General features: G+C 39.7%; 1 protein-coding gene across 1 annotated transcript; it reads left to right on the forward strand.

Moving 5' to 3' along the window:
* Positions 1-673: 673 nt before the first annotated feature.
* reep2 (receptor accessory protein 2) lies at positions 674-12,586 on the forward strand. Its single transcript, XM_079250477.1, has 8 exons — positions 674-802; positions 2,857-2,929; positions 5,280-5,356; positions 5,656-5,776; positions 5,941-6,054; positions 8,338-8,518; positions 9,717-9,883; positions 12,414-12,586. Exons 1-8 carry the CDS (start codon positions 771-773, stop codon positions 12,480-12,482), a joined length of 834 nt encoding a protein of 277 aa, XP_079106603.1. The 5' UTR covers positions 674-770; the 3' UTR covers positions 12,483-12,586.
* The last annotated feature ends 230 nt before the right edge of the window (positions 12,587-12,816 follow it).

The raw sequence follows: 12,816 nt of genomic DNA on the forward strand, positions 1-12,816 counted from the left end.
GCTCCCCTGGGGCCCATGTGGGGTCCATGTAGGGCTAACACCAGCAGTTTGGACATGAAACAAAATGTACAGAAAAGCCAGATAGTTACACCACAACCAAAAGTGTGTTGCTGTTGGTACCACTGGCTGAGAAAATGTTAGAAATGCCGTTTCACTGTGTATCATTCACAATTTTCACAATGTTGCGGTGGGGAAAGGGGCCCCTGGAGCACTCTGGGCCCAGGGGCCTGGGCACTTTTAATCCGGCCCTGATTATTGGGGCAAAACTTTATTTTAGAGGCAGAAGTAAAACCTCTACCTGAATTTTTTTTAACATGTTAATGGACTTTATTAATAGATGCAATATAAAAACAATTCTCTGCGGGTTCAGTAGGAAAGTGAAAGGAAACTTGGACTTGAATTCCTCAACAACGTTGAGTCGCCATGAGCTTGTCAACGAGGCGCCCTGAACCACGTGTGTGATACAGTTCAGCAGCAGAGACAACAAGGTTTCTGAAGTGGAAACGACATAAATCAGCGTGCTCCTGGCCCTTTAAGTCTTTCCAGGAGTGGGGAAGAGCAGAGCAGACTGTACAGCAGCAGAAGCACACTCCCAGCTGCTGTTCACCCACCTGACAGTCGATCCGAGCGGCGAGCAGGCAGGCAGCAGCCTCTTGGCTCACTTCGCGACTCACTGCGTCCTGGAGGGGAATGGGGGCCACCGAGCCTGCTTGCTAGCCTCTTAGATTCCCCAGAAACGGATAGGGCTCACGGCCGGCTGACCAGCTATAATGGTATCCTGGATAATTTCGAGGATAGTTGTGTGAGTATGGGCTGGGTTCCATCTGTTGTTGTGTCAAAACGTTAGCTAGATCAGCCGCCCGTCCATTCATCTCTGTCTGATGCGGAGGGAGCTCTTGCAATAATTTCCCATCTCAATACATGTCGTAGATAAAGAAAATTCTGGGGCTAAACTAGCATTAAGACACACATTAAATAGCTGTAGGTGCAGTTGAAACTGTTGCTTTATTATGAATAATTTTAATTCAGTGCGATGATGCAGCACAATCTGCATCCACGCGCGTGCTAACTGCTGTTAGCAGACGACGCTGGCTGGCCAGTTTCTGACCATCAGATGATATCCTGCCAGGTGAAGGGAATGGGAGCTAGCTGGCCATATTGTTTCACTGCAACCTGCTTGTTATGCCAGCCTCGTTGCAGACAAGTAAAGGCAAACAAACCCGCTTGTTAAGGCTTTTTCTTTTTTTCTTTTTTTTAAAAAACAACCAGTGTTGCTGCTTTTTGGGCATAGGGTCATTAAATGTAACAATGCTAAGCACAGCCAAGGATACCAAAGATATCCATCCATCAGGTGTATGGGAAACTTTTTCTGTTTACAGTGTCATGCATTGCTTTTGTGGATGATGGATGTATGTATGTGATCACACAAACATTTCAGGCCTCAGCTTCCACCTGACCACATCTCCACAGTGTAGATGACTCAACTAGAGCCAGAAGCTTTCACCACCCTGGCCCCCTCCTCCTACACAACACTGCATTACTCTTACTTTCTCCATGTCAAGTGAAAGCTGAGTTTTCAGGCCTAATATTGTGTTATCTAATAGCTGGATGTATTGCAGCTAATTTATTGCAAATTTATTCCACTGTAGCCTCAACTATATCCGTAACTGTCTCAAAAAGTTCCCATAATCTGAATAGTTATTGTCGTTATGTTTAAAGTAGAATTATGTACCGTTCCATTTCAGTGCAAAATTCATGTGTGAAACGGATGCTCATCTCTTTTAGATATTCCTGGATTACATAAGCAGAAAGTAACAGCAGGGCTGCAGATTGTTACTGTTTGTTGCTTCCGCTTCACTGCACCTCAGGTTGTCATTTGTCTGCTGAGGGACTGACAAGGCGACTGGATATGCATCATAATGGCCCCTGAACATCAAACAAATGATAAATAATGCCTTTGTTTTTTTCTACCCTACAAACATATAGGTATTGAAACAGAGGATTAAGCAGTCAATATAAACTAGGTTGTCTGTGAACCCAATGGCATCAAATAAGCTCAGAGGTTAACTTGTGATGTAGGCACAAGGAGACACAGGCATCTGCTGAGGGAGTCTACCGACTACAAAACTTAATTCAAGTCATCTCTGCTCAATGTAGAAAGCTTAGAGGCACTCCACACATGACTGAGCGAGCGGCTCAGACGGTGCACGGGACAGGACATCTATTTTAATGCTGACAAAAAAAACAGCAGATCTACTCAGGTCACCAACATCTGGGAGCACAAGTTCATTATGGAGCACATTCAATCTACTGTAAGCATCCAGACATGCTGGTTGCTTTCTGACTGCATTCCCTCTGCTGTCCCTTCAATCAGCTTCCTGTCACATCAGCACAAAATGCCACACAGGCCCAGAATTCAGCCAAACAGCACATCAGAAACACGGCTCTGTGTGCGTAGCCCCATGTGCATGTGTTTCCGCTAACACATGCTGACCCACCTCTAGCACAGCTCTCTGTGTGTTTTTCCACTTTATCTGGCTGCAGTCTTCCTGACTCCATAAAGTCCATTACAATGTTTGCACTGGTTATCAGGGTGGTGTGTGTTTTGTTCGGTCACTGCCCATCTTTTTTTAATTTTTTATTTTTTTATGTCTGATAAAAACCACAGAGATATTGAACTCCTGAAAGTAAAATTAGAAAAAATGGGCAGAATTGGCATCTTTCTCATGTTTACATTATAATGCAAACTTCACTAATCTGCAGCAGTGAGTCCAAATGTCCAAAACCTCGAGGCCATGTTGTCTTACTGAGTCTCCTTCCACTGACCCAGCCATCTCTGCTCCTTTGCTTTTGCAGCCTTGCCTTTGGGACTCTCTACCCAGCATACTCCTCATACAAGGCTGTCAAAACGAAGAACGTGAAAGAATATGTGAGTATCACCTCTGGTTATCTGGTCACGGTCGGCTGTTTGTGACCCCTGTCTCCTCTGTTTGACTTTTCTAAGATTCTGCCTCAGGCTGCCGTCAGCTATTTCAAGCTTGACGTGTGAAGTTTTAAATGCTCTGTTGATGCTGAGCGTGAATGTAGCATTGAGTTTAGGTCAGAAACAGTTTCATGGGAAGACACAGGGTGGATTAATGAGACACTTCTGTTACAGATCACTATGGCAACATACAAGGAGTAAAAGCTCCCAATTCTTTTAAATTAAAAAAAAAAAATTTAATGTGAAATATGACAAAGTTTTAAAGGAAAATCCAAACATCCTTGCAGTATGGTGTGACAGTACCCTTAAGAACTTCATGTAATTCTGTCTTGGTTTGTTTGATTCTCTCAAGTCTTTAAAAAAAGCTGAATAAATGTTGATATTAGCTGAGGTGGAGTGACTGGCAAGTAATTCTCAAGACATCCAGCTCTCCTCGGTTTTGTACCAGCTCTTTCCAAGCCTTTAGGTGTGTGCTGTGTGAATTCTTCTCACTAAACACACATGTTTGGGTGTAGTATAGAAACAGATTGTGTCCCCTTTGCTCGGGATGCAGTCAGACTGGGGTGGTGTCCAATGTCAAGGCAGCCAAACACCATCAGACTTGGTTATTCCCGCCATCATATTTCACGGAGGCTTCCTTTTTTTTTAAAAATTGTTTTATTTTACTCTTCTGACAATATCATGAATTTCAAGGTTTTTTTTCCAGGCATTTGCTGTGAAAGGCTGTAATTGCATTGTACACTTCAGGTACATGAACTGATTGTTGTACATGAAGACCTGATCAGGTTCCTTTGATGATGCTGTTGTCTGCGCATCTCCAGCAGTTTCAGCAAAACATTGTAGACCACCAGGTTTGTTGTCAGTGACAGATGTATGACTGGCACCTGATTGATGAACAAACATGTCAGAATAATGACGTGGAGTCAGTGGTGATTTTGTATGTACCTAAATCCATCCCAGAGAATCCCTGACAGCAAAATGAATCAAATGTAAAACTGACCAATTTTTTTTCCCCGTATTGCTGTTGGGAAAATATAATAATGTAATCCACCAATCAACTGAGAACAAGAATGAATATCAATAGAAGAATATTAAAAAGGATTTTGACACTACCCACAAGTCAGCTGTGTTGTTCGTTTCACAAAAACACAACCCTTACAAGTCACAGTAAAACTAACTAATGCAATCATATAAAACACCATTTTGTCATTAAAGAGAAAAATAATCCACCAAAAATGGCTTTTTTTCACAAAGGTTAACTTGATTTTTGTGGCCTGCTCAAATAATTTATGTGAAAAACTTCAAAATGATTGTGAAGCAGAAATGACTCTGATGTCACGAGTTGCATTCAGGTGCTGCAAAGGTTGGAGAGACTAATCCATACAGAGACTGTTGAGGTCAAGACAGGTGCTTTTAATAGTATTTATAATTCAAATCTTCACTTTCCGAAAATCCAAATCTTGCCTTTTTACAATTATTATTAAACACAATTTCACAATGTTGCAATTTAAAAGATCTTAACAAAAAAAAAATAAAAAAATAGCATTTTATTTATTTATTTTATTTATTTATTTATCATGCAAGTGACAATAAATGAAGATGCATCATCAATGAACCCTGTTCATGGTAACTAAAACCGGTCTGTCTTTGGTGGTTGGTGGGTTAACTAAACGGGGTCCCTCCTGCTTACCTCATTTCTGGATCAGAGGGGGAGGAGGAGAGCGAGGAGGAGGAGCACTCTGGTCCCAGCCTAGATTCACACTTGAGAACAGTTTCCTCCTATGCGGTTACCATGGTAACCCACCCTCTGTTGCTACTCTAGTAGGAACAAATGGTGGGGGGGGGTGAGAGGAGTTGAAGATGCCATTTTTAGAGCTGATGATGATTCAGTTCCTTTTTTTTTCCTCCTGTTTTTAATTATCTGGCTAATTAATTTATTCCGTTTCATGTGTGTGTGAAGCTTAAATGCTTTCATACATCATATTAATATTCAGCGCTTTCATCACGCTGATTGCTCTAACATGATCTGATACCAGTAAATGTCGGAGCTCATCAGCCTCCCAGTTCTAGTTTAAGGCACATTTTGATGATGTCGTCCTACATTTTGTTTTGTCTTGGAGGCTGACCGTAAACGCTGATGCCGCGTGAATTAATAGACATATGTTGCAGATCTGTGTTGGCGCACAGCTTCCGTTATGCCCCACGTGTCCCAGCACGTGTGCTGCGTGACGCTGTGGGTTTTCATGTGCTATTTTTATGATGCCCTGCATACATCTGTGTTTGTGTATTTCTGCAGGTAAAGTGGATGATGTACTGGATAGTATTTGCGTTATTCACCACGGCAGAAACGGCCACAGACTTGCTGCTGTCATGGTGAGTCAGGAGCTGCTCATGCAGACCTGCTTGTAATAAATAAGCAGTTTGTATAAAATCAATAAATGTACTCATATGTGCGTCTGGTGCCGAGTGCTAGTTTTAAATCAGCATTCTTTAAGTGTCTAGCTTCTAAATGAAGTGAAACATTATATTGTAAATAAAAAAATATGCTGAAATAGCAAATATTTTATATTTAAGGAACATAAAGTGGATATTTAGTGATTATAGATTCTTTATAGTGTACACCAGCTCACTTTTTTCTGCTTATGTGATTACTGTTGACTTTTTCCCCCCAGGTTTCCATTTTACTTTGAGCTAAAAATTGCCTTTGTCATCTGGCTGCTGTCCCCGTACACAAAGGGCTCCAGTGTCCTCTACCGCAAATTCGTCCACCCAACCCTCTCCAACAAAGAGAAGGTAGGAATGTGAAAGTTTGAGCCCAAAAGCTACCTTCATATATCTGAAACTATCAGTATCTACCTTTTAGACATCTAAATTTTCCCTTTTTTATGCAAGTTTTTTCTTTTTTTCCCTCCAGTGTTTAATGCTTTTTTCACTGCTTCTGTCTCTGCTGTCTGTAGGAGATAGATGATTATATTGCACAAGCCAAAGACAGAAGTTATGAGACCATGATGAGGTTTGGGAAACGGGGCCTGAATCTCGCCGCTAATGCTGCCGTCACTGCAGCAACCAAGGTGAGCAGCGCACTCTGTGAAGCTGTCGTTCACATCTTGACTGGTCTAATGTCTTCATGCTTAGAAATTTAGTCCAGTTTTGTTGTGTCTCTCATACACATTGTCATATTTCATGGATTATAATTTTTTTTGGACATTTGAGAAACCTTTTTGAACTAAAAAATAAACAAAGAAAATAAATCGATAAACATAAAACGTTCACAATTAAATATTCATCATGAAACAAACTCAAAGTTTAATGAAAGAAAAATTCATAGATCATAAAAAAAAAAAGTTAATCTTTTTTTTTTTTTTTTTTTACATTGGTGTTCAATTAATTTTCTGAAATGATTTGTTTTAATCTTGGTGAACAGTAAATGACTTGTTATATGCATGCTATGTACTTTCCATGAGTACACACACACATGACCGCTGCTATACATGTGTCACCATTTTTACTACAGTGTCTCTGAATGGACAATCGGCTCTGTGTCAAAAGTGAGTTTTGACTCTGCAGAGCTAACTTTGTGTTATAGTTAAAGGAGCAAACTTCTGGATAATTAACACGTTTTCAAGGCACTAAAAGTATATATACTGCAGTGCAGTCGTTGCTGCTGAATCCAGATGAAAACGTGTTAATATCTGGAAGAGTTTTGAGCACTGACAGCCGCCATCCAATCACAGCTTTGTTAGGCATTTAAAGTTATTTCTATGCAATATTAATCACTAGATGTTTGTTATTGTTTGTACATTGTACCTTTTTTAGAAGGTGATGCGTTTTTATCATTTATCTCCTGTGTTAACATGAAATATTTACCTGCTGATTAGTTTTTCACAAATGTTCCTGCTCGGTCAAGTGCCAGTTTACTTAAATAAGACACATTGTGATATTTAAGTTGTCAACAGAGCTAAATCACAACATTTTCATGTCAAGTGACTTATTTCTATCATACCATGTGACTGGAAGTCACTATTTGCTGGTTCAGTTCCAACATGCAAGCCTTCACCATTTCACTATGAAGTACATTCATCTGTTCATTCATTCATTTTCTGTACCGCTTAGTCCAATTCAGAGTTGCAGGCACCCTGAAATATTTAATGTAATTTGTCTGTTATTAATGGTAAAACCTTTTAGAAGATGTCACATTCTGTGTTGTAGATTCATTTTAAAAAAAAGTTGGGATTTGTAGACAAACTGTACTCTACAGTTTTTCACATTTCAGTCTTGAAGCTTTTTTATCTCATGGTTTCCTGCTTTACTTTTTATTTTGCTCTCATACCAAAAGTAAAACTAATAATTCCTCACAGTATTTAATACTTGAGGAGCAAGTGCATAGTTTAACAGATTATATTTGCTTTAGTCCTTCTGGTGGGATAAAAACACGATAGTTTCCATGGGGATAGTAAAGTAAAATCCTAATGAAGATGTAGTTAAGAATGTTTTCACACAAAAGAAGGAAAAAAAAAATCAATGCTTAACTTTGGCACATTGGCATTGATCTTTACAAGGCTTCAAGATTTAGCATAATAAACCCATTAAACTATTGAAACAGGATGATCTGTTAAGTTATACTGGAAATAATTTACTAACACTTGTATTAAGTTATGGTAATGATCATCAACATTACCATACCCAATAGACACAATAAGTGATAATTAGATATTGGAACAGAATTTTAATCTTTGTTCCACCTAGACTCAGCAGAGTTCCATCCTCAGCAGAGCAGATTCAGGAAAATGATCCAGCGGATCCCACAGCATACCACCAGGGGTGTGTGTTGTTCGAAGTTCAGAAGGTTTCCTACTTTTTATTGTGGTGTTTTGTCATTTTTAGTTAAGTAAGGTTGTACAGAGAAACGGCAAGAGGGTAAGAGAGGCCCGTAGCAGGAACTCCTTCAGAACTGCTCCCAGACCCTGAGGAGGGAGCCTGTTCATTGCAGACAATGACTATTGCTTTAAATTAATCACAAAACCGAGACCTACATTTAATTTTCTTCAAATGTCCAACCTTTGGACCCCCAGAGTTTCATGACTTCACCACAATCTTGGCACAACAGATAAGGGGGAATAAACAAAAAAGGACAAGGAATAAATGTTGGCTGGAGACCAGTATGGACCAGTATGAACGTATACAGTACTGGTGGTGAATATATCAATACAATGCCACAATGCTGATATTGAATAAAGAGTAACCATGACGATGATGGCAAAGATGTTTATGTTGGCATAGTGAAAACATTTATGTATTTATAAATGTGGTCTGATGGCTGCTCCATCTTTGTTTGCCTTCATCTGCATCACCAGGGGCAGGGCGTTCTGTCAGACAAGCTACGGAGTTTCAGCATGCAGGACCTGACTCTCATCAACGCTGAGGACGAGCTGGACCTGCACACCTCCGCTGCTCGCATGAGACGAGACCCCATGGATGAGATGAGCTCAGGGGCCAGCACGCTGCCCCGGGCCAAGAGTGCAGCCACAAGGCAAAGTAAGGCCATGTGACACACACATCCCACACTGCTTCATCTGTAGCGTTGTGTGCATGAGCATGAAATGCACGCAAATTCCTAAATACACATACAGACTGTTGACAGCCTGCTAACTCTGCTACAGTCTGACTGTAAGGACTTCCTTTGTCTGACTTTTTCAAAAGTGGGTCGGGGAGTATCTGGGCCATGTGGAGTCATATGATTTAAAACACTGCAGGATGGCAGGATGAGGAGGGTCAAGTTGGGGGTGTGAAAGCATGTGATTGTAGAGGGAGTAGCGGCTCAGAAGGAGGATTCTTTGTGTCTCACTACCCAGTCGGATGGCTGGCTGTGTGGGCCTGATGAGCTGCGAGTAGAATACAGAGAGACACTGAAACAACGGCCGTTAAATCCTGGACTGGGATTTATAATCAGCCTGGTATAAATAAAGAACGACATAATCAAATCACTTGTGGAAACGAGTCCCGTGATGTTGACTGTTTTTCAGATAATGTCATTGTCATTGCTACTCAGTTCCATCCTGAATCTGTGGGACACTTTTTAGGATTTTATAGGTTTTTACCAAGCAGTTCTTATTTGTTTTGCCCAAAAGCAGAAATTCTTTGTGGCGACTTTGTCACAACGTTTTAGAAATGTATTAACTTGTGAATGATTGGCCTTTTTGTTTTTTTCCCCCCGAATAATTTTATCAAGTTATCCATCTGACTACATGAATCTGAGCCCAGATCACTAAAAGATTAGACAAGAGTCTCAGCCATATGGAAGAAAAAATGTTTTCCATGTTGCTCAGCATGTGCCTTGTTTTGGAAATCTGTTATTTACGAATGCAATGAGTAACTTTTGTGTTCTTGGTGAGAGCCGCCTGATACAGACTTCCCTGAATGGTCAGATCACGTTTCTATTCAGATTTTTTGTTTGGTTTTTTTCCCTTGTTTTTTGTTTTCAACAAGCATCATTTTAAAACGGGAAAGAAAAGCTGCATTTGAAAATCTGGCCACTAGGTGTCGCCAAAGACTACGATTGATTTCTGTCCTCTCAAATCAAAACAAAGCAGTTTGATATCCAGGAAAGGCGGAAATCTGATGAGGGTTGAGTCTGGTTTTTGCCTCTGCAGTCTCTCAAATCATCCAGTGATTTGGTTAGAAAACCCTGGTCTTCTCTCAGTGACTGTTCACCATAATGTGCCCCTCTCTGCAGCCCGCTCTGTGGCAGCTACATCTGTCTCTGATGATGCATCATCCCAGCACAGCTCTGACCAGTCGGACACAAGGACCGAACACTCTGATGATGACTTGGGGGACAGAGCTGCCAAACGCAGTGCTAGCACCAAAGCGACCAAGAAGCCTGTTACTGCAAAGACAGAGGTAGAAGACACATACACACATACACAAAACACCCAGTTTTCATGTTGATGCACCTGTAGCTAAGGTTTTATCCACTGTTTCCATTTATATGTAACTGACCATTAAAGACGCATTACGTAACTTTTTAACCAGACTTATTCATGACACAGTGACGTCTGTCATGTGTGTTTCTGTAGCTGCTGCATCCCAGCAGCATTCCGAGGCTGAGAATACGCACGGTACAGCTTTTACATCCGGGACTCTGCTTGACATTGCAACAGAGTTTCGCTTCACGCTAGAAAACACACTGGCTGTTTTGAATAGGCGACGTCGCTGATTCAACAAAGAAATGCAATAAGATTAAAAGAGAGAAAAAGATGAAACAAAACATTTACTGGCTGGAGAAAGCTAACGGGGCAGGTCGGATGCAGGATGGATGCTGAATTAGCCGTTGACAGGGAGCGCGAGACGGAGAAAATGATAAAAATTCTGTCATATCTTCAAATTACTGATGATGACAAGCTAATACCTCCAAAGAAGACTGTGTCCATATTGTTAACATTTAATAGTTAACATCCGGTATACTGTCTGACTGCAGTCTGATCATTCTGTTGCTGTAAATAAAGTTGTGCTTGAAACGGTGAACATTAATAGTCTCAGTATAAATTAAATGTTCATTGAATACATGGAAAAAATAATTAAAATGTTTTTGTGGCTTCTTTTAAGGCCATATAACTTTTTTAAATCGATTGCCCACAAGAAATGAATCTGATTTTATGTATAAAATTTTCACTTGTAAATGGTTAGTTAATTTGGTATAAGATACATGCTGAAATACATCTAGAGATTAATTTGTAGTACCTGAAACGGCTGTCTGTTAAGTTCATCTTTATCACTGAAATCTTTTAAACTCAGCAAAAAGTTGAGCAGGATTTTATACATTTATTACAAATGGTGTGATCTAGGTATAGAAATGCATCCAGTGAAACATGGAAATATAAAGTAGAAAAGAGTGATGCTGCCAATGAATTTTATTTAATAATAGTCTGTAAAGCTATGAGAAAGTCTGGTATAGTGACATCAAAGATTTTGATGCTAAAATTTATTTTGTGTTTGCATCAGCAGTTGCACAGAAAAATGAAAAGAATGAAAACAGTAATTTGCTGTTTTAGGCAGAGAAACAGCTGATGGGTGAAAAACAAAGACAAGTCTGAGTCAAAGAAAAGAAAAATGATTCTACGAGAGAAAAGTCTTGTGTCCGTTTAGGGATTCTACTCCTTCAGATCAGAGTTTCTGTTCCACCTTCAATTTGGACTTGATCTGCATTTTGTGCTGCAGATGTTTTGTGCAGGGTTGGTTCTGATGTCACTTCGGCAGGTTTCATGTCAACCTGATACAGGTCTTTGTGTTTTCTGTGAGACAGTGATAGATGTGATGCGTTTGCAGCATTCAGATGCTTGAATGTCTTTTTGACTTGATATGTTTTTCACAAAGATATCTGGAAACACACCTGAAGCCAGATGAATGCACACAATCGTCATGCACACACCTTTTTCCTTTACGTAAACCAGTGAGGATGTATTCATTTCACACATCATTCAAACTACGTCTGGACATTTTTTAGCACATATGACCCTGATACGAGTTGGGAATTAAAAAGGAAGCAACATAATTTCCCATAAAACTTACATGAAGAAGAAAAATGAATATAGCAAAGGACAAGTATACAAACAAATGGAGAGAAAAACAATTAATAAATACATTTAAAAAAAAAAAAAAAAGGATTGGCTTTTGTCCCTCTGTTCTCTCTCTCCTCCTTTAACTGTCACAAATTATAAAAAAGGAAAGCCTTATAAATTAATCATGATCCTTTTTTCATTTCCCAGTAGATATGTTCATTTTCCTCCACTTACACAGTATTAGTACATGTACATATTAACCCAAACACTCCGCTTTGCCCCACATACAATCCATTCAATATCACACACTTGCGATCAAAGATGACTTCTGCACTCAAATTAAGAAATAAATATATATAACTAAATAGATAAATAAACACAAGAGAAGAAGGGAGAAGATCTCTTAAAGTATTCAATGACGGCATCGTATAAAATCTGCTTGCTTTTATATTCCATCATTTTGTCCCAGATTTGATCAAATTCAGGCTTTTATTTTTTGGATTCCTAAGAAATAAGCCAGTTTTTCCAGTAAATGGTATTTCTGGAACCATTCTGTGCTTTGGACATGGGGGGCTTGAAGGAGCTTCTTGGTTTCAGACATTACATGATCCAGGTACAGGTTTTCAGATTTGGTGATATTTTAGATGTTTTAATTTCAGCGCTATGTTTTATGTGTTCTGAACGTTGGTCAGTACTGACGCAAAGCCAGCGCTTTCTGCTGCATCGACAGTAGACAGTGGATCCTGCAGATGGTAGTTTTTATGTGCACGTTGTTTGTGAAGGTATTTAACAGACAGACATTCTGATCAAAGATGCTACCTTCTGATTTATTGTAATGTATTTATTTCTTTTTGCTCTCCTGCCTTTGCTAGGCTCAAACCAAGACAGTGAAGAAGCCTGTTAAGAAAAAGACAACTAATAATGCAGAGACACCTCCATGAGTCCTGCTGTCCATGTCTACTGGTCAACACTCGCTCCCCTCACAGCCTGCAGAGTCCCCCTGCTTCATGTTTGGTCTTCACAACCACATCTACGCATATCCATCAAGCACTGAGATGGCGTCAGTCCTGCTGGTTTTTCAGAGAAAAGTGCAGGTTTATTTTTAATAGCATCATATGTTCTGACTTGTATATTTGTCTCACACCTTTTAAGGTCAGTTTCTCTGTGATTTTAATGTTTGTTTTTTTTTTTGTTTTTTTTAAATCAATTTGCTCAGAAATGCTTTGTTTTCCTTTGACCTGCGTAACCAGTAAGCTGAAATCTCATTAAAGTTTG

Source organism: Telmatherina bonti (genome assembly GCF_933228915.1).
Source record: "Telmatherina bonti genome assembly, chromosome: 12".
Classification (NCBI taxonomy): Eukaryota; Metazoa; Chordata; class Actinopteri; order Atheriniformes; family Telmatherinidae; genus Telmatherina; species Telmatherina bonti.

Bases quoted from the DNA above. Each gene is read 5' to 3' on its own strand.
- reep2 (XM_079250477.1), top strand. From the start codon at position 771: ATGGTATCCTGGATAATTTCGAGGATAGTTGT. The intron at 803-2,856 runs GTGAGTATGGGC...TTGCTTTTGCAG, and splicing joins ATAATTTCGAGGATAGTTGT to CCTTGCCTTTGGGACTCTCT. The intron at 6,055-8,337 runs GTGAGCAGCGCA...CTGCATCACCAG, and splicing joins CCGTCACTGCAGCAACCAAG to GGGCAGGGCGTTCTGTCAGA.